Source organism: Vombatus ursinus, unplaced genomic scaffold (assembly GCF_900497805.2).
Source record: "Vombatus ursinus unplaced genomic scaffold, bare-nosed wombat genome assembly UNPS02005659.1, whole genome shotgun sequence".
Taxonomy (NCBI): Eukaryota; Metazoa; Chordata; class Mammalia; order Diprotodontia; family Vombatidae; genus Vombatus; species Vombatus ursinus.
Window position 1 is genome coordinate 5189190 of NW_020945437.1, and position 13839 is coordinate 5203028.

The 13839-nt window shown below is 36.3% G+C and overlaps 1 protein-coding gene across 1 annotated transcript in view; it reads right to left on the reverse strand.

Moving 5' to 3' along the window:
* Positions 1-13839, reverse strand: part of TYR (tyrosinase) — a 161207-nt gene that overhangs the window by 25556 nt on the left and 121812 nt on the right. The window contains exon 4 of the mRNA XM_027848297.1: positions 2624-2805. Within this exon, the coding sequence (XP_027704098.1) occupies positions 2624-2805 (182 nt within the window). The remainder of the gene's footprint in view (positions 1-2623; positions 2806-13839) is intronic.

A 13839-nucleotide genomic window follows, 5' to 3' on the forward strand; every position in this document is an offset into this window, starting at 1 on the left:
TGCCCTTTGGGGACTAAAGGAAGAAATCTAGTCCTTCCTCTCCATGACAACCTTACAAATACTTCAAGAGAATTTTCTATTCTCATATGACACAGGGTCAAGGTCTTTCATCATGCTAGTTGTTTCCTATGGGCACTCTCCAGTTCATCAATGTTCTCTGTAAACCAAAATATCCAGAACTGAATGAAATACTCTGAAAGAGGTCTGAAGAGGGCATAGTTCAGTGGGTCTATCACATTCAAATGCTTAGAAGCTATGCATCTCTCAATGTGCCCCACAATCACATTACTTGCTTTTATTTGTTTATTTTTTGCTTTAAAAAAATTTTGTTCTTGTGACACATTACGTTGCTAATTCATTTACCTTGCAGGCCCGTAAAACTTCCAGATCTTTTCTAGACCAATTGTTATCTATCTTTTCCAATCACATCTTATGCTTGTGAAGGATTTTTTTTTTTTGGATCTAAGTGAAATATAGGTATAAAGTTTATGAATGACTTCAATAAAATGTGATGCCCAGAACTGAACTCAATATTCCAGATTTGCCTGAGCAGGCAAGCCAGGGTACAGCAACGTAATTACCTCCTAAGTCCTAGATAAGACATTCCTGCCTCTCAATACAATTTAAGATTGTTTTCACTTTCATAGCTACCATGCCGGACTGTTGACCCATACTGAGTTTGAAGTCCAATAAAAGTCTCAAGTTTCTTCAGACAATTTGTTGTCTAGCCATGTCTTCCTTTAATTGCACTTATGAACCTGATCACTTGAACCTCCCCCCTCCCTGCCCTCATAGTATAAATTATACTAAAGTGGGAATTGTGAAGATATGAATCATAGTTCTAGATCCATATTGATTTATATGTTGCTATTTCCTATGGGAAGGCTTTCTTGATTGTTTATTTATTACTATTTATTTACTTTTCAAATTATTATGTTTAACTAGAGTTAACATTTATATAGAATTTACTATATGACAGGCACTGCTAAGTGCCTTCCAATTATTATCTCTTTTGATAATCACAATAACCCTGGGAAGTAGGTGCTATTATTATCTTCATCTTACAGATGAAGAAACTGAGGCAAATACAGGTTAAGTGATTTGCCCAGGGTCACACAACTAGTAAATGTCTGAGGCTATATTTGAACTCAGGTCTTCCTAACTCCAGGGATTCTATTCACTTTTGTTATCCCCTTATACAATATAAACTTTTCAAAGGCAAGGAGTATTTTTCATTTTGTCTTGTGACTCACATATAGTAGATATTAATAAAAGCTTGTTGGGGCTGGACTGGACTGGATTTGTATCTCAGTTTTCCTTTCACTTCTAACATTCTGTGAAAATAATTCACATTTCTATAGCTCTTTAGGTTTACAAAGTTTTCTTCATAATAATCTTCTTCATAATAATGCATATTATATCATCCCTGCTTTTCTGATAAAAAACAAAATTTAGAAAGGTGATTTGTCCCTAGTTATAAAGCTGGATATAAACCCAGGGTACTTGACTCCATGACCAACTGTGGGAAAGACGCTGATACGTTGGGGAATAAAATTCTCAAGGGAACTATCTTCTTAGGGAGCTCTTGTTGTCTTGAGATACATATAATGTGACAGAAATGATGAACTCATTAGTTCTTTCATTCATGAAACAAATATTTAATACTTCCCACCGACAGGGCATGGAGATAGGACACATTTGCCCTTCTGCTTATCTATAATAAACATTTTTCTCTTGACATAGTTATGTGACAGTCTTTACAAGGTAGAGAAAAGATAATTTGACTTCTGACTTGCTTCCAATCCTATGATTTTGTGACACTGTCTATAATAGTGATCATAGTGGCAGTGACACATTTGTGGGGTCTCTTATGTAGCTATCCCTGGTGTTCAGAAATGGAAGCAAAGCAGTGTGACCTGATAGGCAGCTTAGTACAGTATGAAAGAGCATTGGATTTGTAGTCAAAATTTGAGCTTGACTCTCAACCTTACTTCTACCTACCTACGTGACTTTGAGGAAGTTTCTTAACCTTTGTCTAGGCCGAAGTTGACTTATTGGAAAAATAAAGGATCAATATCTAGAGACAGAAAGGATCTCAAGCAGCCAAGCTCTTTAATTTTATAATTGAGGAAATTGTAGGATAAGACCTTGGGCAAGGTTATTTGACCAGGAGGGTTAAATTATTTAACCTAAGATCAAACTGGTAATAAATGTCAGAGGTGGGATTTAAATCCAGGGCCGGTACTCCTTCCACTTTACTGAGTGACTTTTAAAGTTCTTTCTAGCTCTACATCTTGTGATTCTATGGTAACTACAACCCTCACGCCCAAGAAAGAGGGACTAGATCAAAACATAACAAACTATACTAAAGTGGGGAGCACTTTAGTATAGTTTGGCATACAACTTTATCTTATTGCAATTGTTTAGTTCACTGCACTAGAGAAATAGCTGCAACTTGAAGAATCCTGAAATTTGGTTGAACTTTTAATTAATCATCTGTCATCTGAGGATTATGTAGTCACCAAAGATTATACCAAAAATACTGCTGAAGATAATGATTTTGTAATCCACTCCCCCCACCCAAACTATGCTGACCATACCTATGAGGAGAATGAAACATTACCTGGCTCAGCTAGGTAGGCATAATCATATCCCAGGTCTCTGGAAGGAATAAAGAACTCTCCATTTGTGTAGACAGGTATGAAAGGGACCATGTAGGATTCACGGTTGTGTCCAATAGGTGCATTAGCTGCTGGGTAAACTTCTTGTAGTGGACGATGTCTTCTGAGCCACTGTTCAAAAATACTGCAGAGAAAATAGTGTATCAATCATACTAATATGTCCAATATGTTATTTAGTATTGTTTACCAAAGGGATATTTGTAGATTTTAAAGGAAAAAGATCAAAATCCTTTTGATTCATGAAAATATCATGCACATTGACCACACTTTGAAAAAAATTGGCAGGCAGCTAAGCACAATATTCAGACACACAAAAAAAAGTGTTTATGTGTTTAGAATAAACATAAGGAAAACTTTGAAGAAAAGAGATTCACAAAAGATGAATAAAAATCCTACCAAAAAGGTGAGATTCTGGATGATGTGGAGGGCTAATAATGATTATTAGTTAAAGGATAAAATAGAAGTTAACAATTGTTGGTTTCTTTAAAATGTATTTGTATTAAAACCTTTTATTTTTACATAGTCTAGATTTTCCTTATATCTTTCTCCATATCACTATATCAGTTTTTTAAAGGCAGATGGGGAAGTAAAGCTAATCAACAAATACACCCTAAATCTGATAATTTATGCAAGTAACCACATCCACAGAGCCCAACTACTGCAAAAGAGCAAAGAAAGGCATCTTCTCTTATCTTTTCTTTGGAGCCAAGTTTATTATTGATAATTCTGCAGCATCCAGGTTCGATTGTTTTGTGGTTGTTGATCTTTCTATTTACATTGTGTACATTGTATTTTTTTTTTGGCACTGCTTGAATCACTTTGCATCAGTTTACAAAAGTCTTTTCATGCTTCTCTACATTAATCATAATAATAACTTACTATAGCTCAGTAATATTCCATTATATTCATGTGGGAGGAAGAATGCAAGAAAACATTAGAAAAATTATTTAGTACGACAGTAATAAGATGAGTCTCAGGAAGAAAATAAAAACAAACAAACAAACCAACCCAGAGGTAATATATATATATATATATATATATATATATATACATACATACATACATTTCAGAACCTTTAAGAAGAGAGTCAGGAGAGTGATTTTGAGATATTACTGTCATTGGCTTGGTCAACAATCCTTTTGCTCTACCCTTATTGGCTCCATATCTCTTTTTCAGTGTGACTATACTTTTTTCTGATACTTTTTTTCTCAACCTCAAAAAAGAAAGGAAGGAAGAAAGGAAGGAAGCAAAAGAAGGAAGCAAGAAAGAAAGGAAGAAAGAAAGAAGAAAAGAAAGAAAGAAAGAAAGAAAGAAAGAAAGAAAGAAAGAAAGAAAGAAAGAAAGAAAGACAGGAACAAAGAAGGAAGGAAAGAAGAAAGGAAGAAAGAAAGGAAAAAAGGGAAGAAAGGAAAAAAGGAAGGAAGGAAGGAAGAAAGATGCTTTTGGATCAGCAACATGGTGGGGGGGAGGAGGGAAGATCAATATAATTATCAATTATATAAGAGAAGGGGTTAATCTCTTCTGTCTTTCAGAGGAGAACAGAAGGGCCAGGCACATCTCTCCTTCTCCTGCCTTTTCCAGGAAGGAATCAAAGCCTCCCTTGGGGAGTGGTGGTCAAAATTCCAGAGATATCTATCAGTGCCTCTAACCTTCATTTAGGCAACACTTGGACAAACACAACTTACATGAGCAGCACAACATACCTCATATTCCTATATAAAATAATCTTCATTCCTCTCATTAGCCTGATCACTTTAATCTCAATACATTCTAATTTCTTTAAAATCCGCATACATTCTAGGACTTTTTCATAGGGTCTAATATGTGTTCTTATGTTCTCTCTTGAGTCATTGTCTTGGATCTTTATTTAATTTTTCATGTGTATTTGTTTCTCTCCTTAACTACATGGTTAACTACACGGCAAATCACTTAATCTCTCAAAGCTTTAAGCAACTCATTAACACTACAAGTTGCAGAGAAGGTACTGACTGAAGGTAGGGAGTTTCCTCATTCAGGACTTCCCAATTCCAAGGACATCTTGCATCCAGTTTTATTTCCCCTATTACTATGCAGAAGGGGAATGGGATATCTCCAGAGGAAGTGAGTTCTCTGTCATTAAAAGTCTTCAAGCAAAAGCTAGACCATTTACTGGAAGACCACTCTGCTGTGTGGGGAGGGACCATATTTTACACTTCTCTGTATTGCTCAAGCACAGCCTTATATGTGGCAGTAACTTAGTTATTTAAATGAATGAATTAATCTTTTCCATCTTAAATTCATAAGGGAATATGTCTCTTTGAATTCCCCACAGAATAGACTATTGCTTCAAGGAATGATTTGCAAATCTCTCAGTCCTTGGTTATCTTTAAGTCTTCATAGAGTGAAATGATCACTAGATTTCAAATCAAAACACCTAGAGGTTCAAATTCTAGCTCTGCTACTTAATATTTCTGGGAGCAATTTATTTTACCTCTCAGAATTAAAGCACCCTCAGAAAGTTGAGTTGCAGTAGAGTAGGGGTTGGACTAGATCTCCAAGGCTCTTATCAGCCTTAAACCCTATGAGGATCAAAACCCATCCATTTCTATGATCTTTATATATAACTAATTTTTCCTTAGCCTTCCTTTCCATGTCCCATTACTAAATCTTGAGGGAAATTAGCCTAACTAATCAACAATTACTTTCTCCCTCTTCCTCTATCATTCAACAACTCCATTATTCCTGTGTATACACCTTTCTCCCCAATGCAAATTGATTTTATTGACATTCACTCACATACCTTCATCAGTTGTGTTCCCCAGCCACTCCACAAGGTTGACAAGTCTACTTGGGAGGCTTGTTTTGAACCTCCCACTCTCCCAATACTGGTTGAGATTTCAGAAATCCTGATTTTTAGTTGTTGTCTGTTTCTAGCTCCCTGTATAAATTGCTCGACCTTTCTTCATCTCAATCTCTCCGTCTCTAAAAAAAAGATCACATTGCCTACCTCCTGCACATGATGGTTGGGAGGATAAAATAGGATGAAATGCCACTGAGTTTTGAAAAGTTAAAAAGCACAATATAAATATAAAGCCTTATTATTATATGCTTCAAAACCTAATTTAAAAGGATCTTCTTTAGGACACTTCCTTGGACTTATTTAGGCTCCATCTCTCAATTGTTGTTTTCAGTTTTGGATGCCACATTTTAGGAAATACATCAACAAGCTGGGCATTATCCAGAAGAGAGCAATGATAATATGGTAGTCCTAGCCCAAGCCACAGGAGAATCAGTTATTGGAACTAGGAATGTTGAGAGGCTGTTACTTGGAAGAGGAGTTACAATTGTCCTACTTAGCCCCAGACTGAAGAACTATCAGCTATGGGTAGGAGTCACAAAGAGGCAGGTTTAAGTTTTTTTTTTTTGTGAGGAAACACTTTGCTTCTTGCTGGTTATGTGAATTTAGGCAAATCATTTAATCTCTAAATGCTTTGAGCAACTCTTTAAAACTGTAAGGGACAGAGAGGGTGCCAACCTATATTGCTAGAGAGGATTTCCTCATTCAGGAATTCCCACCACCAAGGACACCTAGGTACCGTTTAATTTTTCCTATTCTAATGCAGAAGTGAAATGTGATAGCAGGGGAGGAAGTGGGTTTTCCACATTGAAGATTTTCAAGGAAAGACTAGAAGATCTCTTGCTGAGGATGTTGTAGAGAAGAGTCTCATTGGACTACACAAATTTTGAGGTCTCTTCCATCTTTGAGATTCTGTTAAGATGATCATTTCCTCCTGTTCTGCATTTCTATAACTCAAGTTGAATCACATCAAATCAAATCAACAGACATTTATTTGAAGCTTAATATGTGCTGAGTACTGTGCTAAGCACTGGGATACAAGTAAAGGCAAAAATAGTGGTTCCTGCTCACAAGGAACTTACATTCTAATGGGAGAGACAAGAAGGAAAGAAAAAAAAAAACCCAATAATTTAAATGCCTACTATGTGCCATGCACTATGCTAAGGGCTTTATAAATATTATCTTATTGGATAATCACAACAACCCTAGGAGGTAGGTGCTCTTATTATCCACATTTTACAAGTGAAGAAACTGAGGAGCTAGGGATGCAAGGGATAGAGTTCTGGCCCCAGAGTCAGCAAGATCTCAGTTCAAATCCAGCCTTAGACACTTACTAGCTGTGTGATCCTGGGTAAAGTAATCTGATATCCATTTGCTTCAGCTTCCTCAATTCCAAAATGGGGTTTCCTCAACTCCAAAATAACAGCTCCTACCACACAGGATTGTTGTGAGGATCAAATGAGGTAATATGTATAAAGTACTTAGCATAGTGCCTAGCAGTATTAGGCACAATATAAATGCTTATTGCAAATTCAGTGATTTGCCTAGGGTCCTACAGCTAGTGATTGAATTGAATTTGAATTGAAGTTTTCTTGACTCCAGGCATAGCACTCTAACCACTAATTGGTAGGCTCAAGCAAACACCTATGTATGTAGAAGATCTATACAGTGCAAAGTGGCCTTTATTGATGCAAGTTTTAATTATATGAATTTGAACATCATTTGTTAAACTGTTGTCATAAAAATATTTTTTTCAAATGCCTCTTATGTGTGGTTGTTAACTTGATTTTTATTTAAAGACCACTTATAACTGACATGGTACTGTCTCAAAATGTTACTGGGGTACAATGAAGAGAGTCTTGGACTGGGAATGAGGAGGACTAGATTCTGGGAGTAGATAGTTATTAAATAGGTCTTTGACCATGGGTAAGTTATTTTTCTTCCTTGAGCCTCAGTTTTTCCATATATATGATAAGTGGGTTTGATTGATAACCTCTAAGGATCTAGTTCTGACATCCTTTGGTTCTGTGTCTTTAAATGATAATCACTACCATTCTACTCTAGTTACCCTGGTAGGAGGCAACTGGGTGGCTCAGTGGATAGAACACTGAGTTCAAATTCAGCCTTAGACACTCACTAGCCGTGTGACCCTGGGCAAGTCGCTTAACTTTTGTTTGCCTCAATCAACTGGAGAAGGAAATCTGAAACCATTCCAATATATTTGCCAAGAAAACTCCACATGGGGTTATGAAGAGTCAGATATGACTAAATAACAGCAAACATATTAAATTTAGAAGGTGACTTAGAAATGGTTTTTCAATTAACAAATGAATACACTAAAAGTCTAGGTGTAAGTTGTACCCTGTCAGTGCAGAAAATTTTCTGGTAGGATCCAAATAAGACATAGTCTCCTTCTGCCAAAAAATATGAAAGCTGTTACCCAGGGAAGTCAAGAACATCAATCCATAGCACCTAGAGATTTAATGAATGAAAACATTAATGTGCTCACCCATCTAATCAACCTTCTAAATGAAGGAATTAATCTTGATTAAATTCTTCATTGGTGGCTCTCATCTTTAGTTAATTTCATCAACCCATGTCTAGAATGGTGCTTGTCAGAATACTAATGTCTGGCTAAGGTAATCAGAATGACATGTTAGGAAAATTATTTCCAAACATAAAATTCATTTAATACCGAATTAGATAGTCCACTAAAATTTTAAACTTTAATAAAAGACAAAATATAGAAGGGAGAGAAGAGCTATATGTATGTATGTACATATGTATGCATGTATAGACAGATAGGGATATAGATGGATTTATCCATCTATATCCTTATCTATCATCTCTATCTATCTGTCTATCTGTCTATCTATCCATCTATCTATCTATATCTATCTATCTAATCTATCTATCTATCTATCTATCTATCTTTCAATCTATATCTAGTGTATCAGAGTGGATAGAATCACAGTTAGGAAGATTTGGGTTCAAGTCCTATCTTAGACATATTACTTAACATCTCCTGTACATGTCCCATGCTTTCTAACTTGTCTTTGATGCCCTCTCCCTTTTTCCTCATTTGAATTCCAGTCCATATTTAAAGAGCATTTCATATACCACATTTTACAAGATGCCTATCCTGATCTCCACCCCTTCCCTTATGTATAAAATGACCTTTCATTCCCTTGGACCTCACATAAATCTTTATTTGAGCTTCTATTATAAATCCTCTCAGCACTTTTTAATTATTGTATTTATTTAGCTTTGTGTTATATCTTCTTGTTACATTATAAGTTACAACAAGGCAAAGACCATGTCTTGGTGTAACTCTCCCTCACTCTGTCAGTAGATTGTGAGCTTGTTGAGGTCAGAGAATTTTTCTTTGCCTTTCTCTGCATCCCTAGCACTTAGCCCAGAGCCTGACACATAGGAGGGCCTTAATAAATACTTGCTGATTTGGTTTGGCTTGCCATTATCTTCTCCTATCTAGGCCTCAGGTGGGTATGAGATCTTGCTGTGCACTCAAGTGGCAGAGTCTGGGGTGTGAGTGGGGCTGGAAAAAGGTGAACTATCATATTTGATGTGAAAAGAGTCTGCATTGACAGATAAGAGGGAGAAAAGCCTGCTGTGAAAGGAGTCTTTCTAGGAGCTGGGACCTGCCCTTGACTTCACTCCTCTATTATGTTACAAGTGAGTAAGCTATGAGATATGATCAAAGATGCACACAGACCATTTGATGGACCAGCAACATTGGGAACTAGTTCAGAGGTAGAATTTGGGATTCCTGCAAGCTGCAGAGTCAGAAACAGTAAAAAAAAAAAAGCAATTGAAGGAGAAATCAGTGGCCCAGGTTCTGCAGTCCCCCAACTGACTGGACATTGAACCTTTAGAATGAGTGGTTGGAATAGCATGGGTATTTTTTGCTAGTTCCTATTGGAAGGAGCTGTTAAGAAGGTGTGAGTTTAAGCATTTATGTTATGTCCCTGGAAATCTTTGGTTTGGAAATATACATACAGACACAGATACAGACACAGACACAGATGCACACACACTTATTCTTATTTAGGGCTTCCTGGGTCTGGGAGGGGCATTGTATATTCCACACAAATGCTTATTTTAATAACTTCAATATTTATTTTGCTTCTATGGAAGGGGTATAGAACTGGATACAGTTGACCATTGCTTGATTGACATCATGCTATATAATATGACTTAGTTAAAATGTATCCTAAAGAGAAGAGAATATAATTTTCCTAGTGATTTGGGGCTGAATCTAGAGAATAAAATGGATAAATATACACAGTCTATATCCCTAGACTAAGGAGACATGTACTACCATTTAAAAAAGGGCAAAGTCAGAGTATAGAGACAACCAAGTCTTATAGAACCATAGTTTGACATTAACCTTGAGCATCCTTTGGTGTTGGGTGGAATGCAAAACTCTTTGAGAATCAGATTTCCAGTTCCTTGTTGTTTTTATTGAATGGAATCAGGAAAAAAATATCCAGAATTGCCTACTAGTATTTAAATCTAAATTTTATATCTTTTACAGTTATCATACACAATGATTTGCATAAAGGAGATGCTAAATAAATATTTTTAATTAAATTGGATTGAGTGAAGTCTAACCCAATTTGAAAGATCAACTAGCTGGGACTCACAGAAGCAAAGGAACTTATATATGTTCATCATAATTTGAAAACTATTGAATCTCAAAATTTTTTTTTAATCTGGAAGGGAATTTAGGTATCACATAGTTTAATCCTTTAATTTTCACTAATGAGGAAACTAAAGTCCAGAAAAGGATCTCATTAAATAGCTAATTACATAAATGGGTTCATATTTATATATTCTTCTGAGTGAAAAAGAGAAATATTTAATGGGTGATTGGGTAGTTACATGAGTTCAAAATTGTATAAGTAACTGTATTCAACCTGTGCTATCAAGTCATTTCCAACCTAGAGGAAACATTAGTAGCTAGCTTAGCAGAGGCAGGATCTAACATTAAAAAAAAAAAAATTACCAGTGACACAGATCTATCTATAAAATGCCTATTTTATTTTTTCTTCATGACACACAAATGATAACACAAAATGACAAGAAGGCTAACCTTGATATTCCTTTTATTTATACTTGTCATGTATGGGGGGAGGAGTATTGTTTTTAGTGTAGGACGGACTAGATAGTCACTTATCCCTTCCAAATTTGAGGTTCTGTGATTGTTTTCTATGCCCTGGAGAATGATCTTTGGAGTAGAAACTCTAGAACAAAACAATCAATAAGGAATAGAAACAAGATAAATGAAGAGATGGAAAGAAATTATCTAGCTATTCTAAACGAGTGCAAATCACCAGTCTCCAACTACCTATATCCTAAGCCCCTGAAGGAACTGGCAAATATTATTGCTGGATATCATTGATCTTTGCAATAATAGAGATAGTAGTAAAAGTCCTTCAGGGCTGGTGGGGGGGGTACATCTGCCAGTTTTGAAATAAAGGGAGAGGATGGAGTCATTAAACACTAGGCTAGTGAGCTTAACTTCACTACAATGCTCCAATATTACAATCATTATCTCATCAATATGTGTACTGCCTTCAATGATTCATATTCTAACATATCCATTCTTTCTGACCCTATGTAATGCCTTCATACTCTCCAATAAATCCTCAAAAGGAGATCCACAGGAATTTCTATAGACCTTGCTCCAGTCATCCATCACTCTTGCTTCTCTGATAACATTCTTTACACCTCTTGTCTTACTTCAGTCATTATATTTCACGTGTTACAAGCACCATGAGCACACCCTTCTTCAATGCCTTTTGCCTTACTCTAATTAATTGGAGAATAGGGTAATCCATACCTCCTAGGTATACAGAATCATTGAGTGAATATTCAAGTTGAGAGGATGGACCTTCATTTCATGGAAAAGCTTAGAGTCATTTAGAAAACAAACAACTAACTGTACAGCTTCCAAAAGTCAATCCAGCCTGCTCTCCTTCAGTTCATTTTTGGTCCTATCTCATTGTCTATGTCTTTCCAAGGTTCATGTACTGACTAATTATGCATTGTCCATTGATCTCTATCTCATAGTCTGGATAAAAGGCATCTTTCATCTACTTTTTTTTCCCATTTGGATAATTAGAGCAAACTCTTCTAAATGATCACAAATCATACTGAATAGGCTCTGAATGTTCAAGGCATTGATGCAAATAACACAATTAGGCTCAAATAGGAGAATTGGATCACCTCTTCATGTAAAAGGATCCCTCTTCTATTTGAATTCTGTGGTGAAGCTCTTTGATGACATTGACAAACACTTTTGACTAGCATATCCTAGTTTTATGCCCTTCTTAATATGAGTAATCAAAAGGTCCTTGACAAAAAGTTGTCAGGTTTCATTTTTCAAGAAAATCTTTTACGATTTTGATATATAAATGACAGACACTTTGTTTTCAGAATCATTGGCAATATTTTGTTCTACTAAATAAAATATTTTTATTTCAATGGTTTCACACATGTGGATCCCAAGAAACCACCCAGGATTGAGGCATGCAGGGTCAGCCTTTTCCTTGCAATGGAAAGCTCTATGTGAATAGCATGGAACTATGAACTATCAACTTCACTAAGTAAAAATTGAAGTGTAGCAGAATTCTGTAGACTGTTATCTGCCAGAAACCTACCAGAATTCCTGGTGCTAACTTTAGGTCCTTAGTCCAAACAATTCTTTTTCTTGGGGTTTGAAAGTTCAAAGCTCAGATCAAGTGGCACCTCCTAGATTAGGTCTTTCCTGAACACAGCCCCACCCTTCTGATCACTTTGATTGATTTGCATATATTTATAATGACTTATCTCTTTGTGTGCTGTATGTATGTGTGTGTGTGTGTGTGTGTGTGTGTGTACATGGTCGTTATCTTTTGTTCTCAAAGAGGTACAAAATGACATCACTATGTTGAAGTCAAGGTACAGTGTGTCCAACTGTGGCTGATCAGACTAGTATGAGCTCTAAAGGCTCTCCTACAAATCGATCACAAATAGTCCACATGAACATTTGGAAGGGAGATATCTCTAAATTTGCACATCTCTTGTTTCTTTTGAGCTACTGCAATTCTACTTCTGTCATAGAGCACAGCACCTTTAACGCAGGCCCACCATATTGGGCAGTCCTCTGCCAGTGTCTCTTATGTCTCACAATTGATTCCAAAGTTCTTCAAAGAGACCTTGAAAGTACCTTTATGTCATTTCTTCTGACCTCCATTTGAGCCCTTGCCTTGTGTGAGTTCTCTGCAAAAATAGTTTTTAGACATACATGCGTTTGGCATTCTAATAATGAGACCACCCCTTCAGAGTTGTGCTCTCTGCAGTAGAGTTTGAATGCTTGACAGTTTAGCTCAAGAAAGAACCTCAGTGTCTGGTACTTTATCTTGCCAAGTGATTTTACTTTATTTTTTTTTCTTTTTCACTTTTTTTTTTAGGCAACTGGGGTTAAGTGACTTGCCCAGGGTCACACAGCTAGTAAGTGTCAAGTGATTGTTCTGAGGTCAGATTTGAACTGAAGTTGTCCTGACTTCAGGGCTGGTGCTCTATCCACTGCACCACCTAGTTGCCCTGATTTTATTTTATTTTAAGTGATATTATCCATAGTATTCAATATTATTCTATTTACTGTAAGTGACGGTTTCACATATGGATGGTGTGGTGCTGACAGGCAGAAATGTCTATATCTAGACAGGTTCAGGTTAAAATTTTAGAGATGTGACCATGAAACAAATCAGCAAATTATTTGGGATCAGAACCTTATAGCTATCCTGTCTATGTTTTCTTGTTACCAAAATGCATCTATTTCCTCCTTATATATCCTGCATTTCTATGTTGTAAACGTGTTCTTAGTTATCTCCTAAGTGTTCTGATATATGACAGGATCTTTGATAATACAAATTATTTTAATTTCTACAGCATTTTATTATTTGAAAAACAATTCCCTAATAATAACTGATATTTTATATAGAACTTTAATGTTTTTTAACTTTTATTCACATATTACAGATATTATTTTCTCCCCCACCAGGACCAGCACTATCTGCACCGGACCCATAGTATCCATGCCTCAATTCTTGGGAAAGCTAATGCACTCAGCTTTGAAGTGGGGCATCCCTGAGCATGACGTGACATTTTGACTGGATGCTTAGTGAGTGTAGCTTACTCTGCCCCTCACATCTAGCTGGACTTAAATCCTATCTAATCCTCCTACTGTCCACTTGGACCTTCTTGTCATTTGTCCTGATGACTCACAACTATTCCTCACCCCATCTCAAAACACAT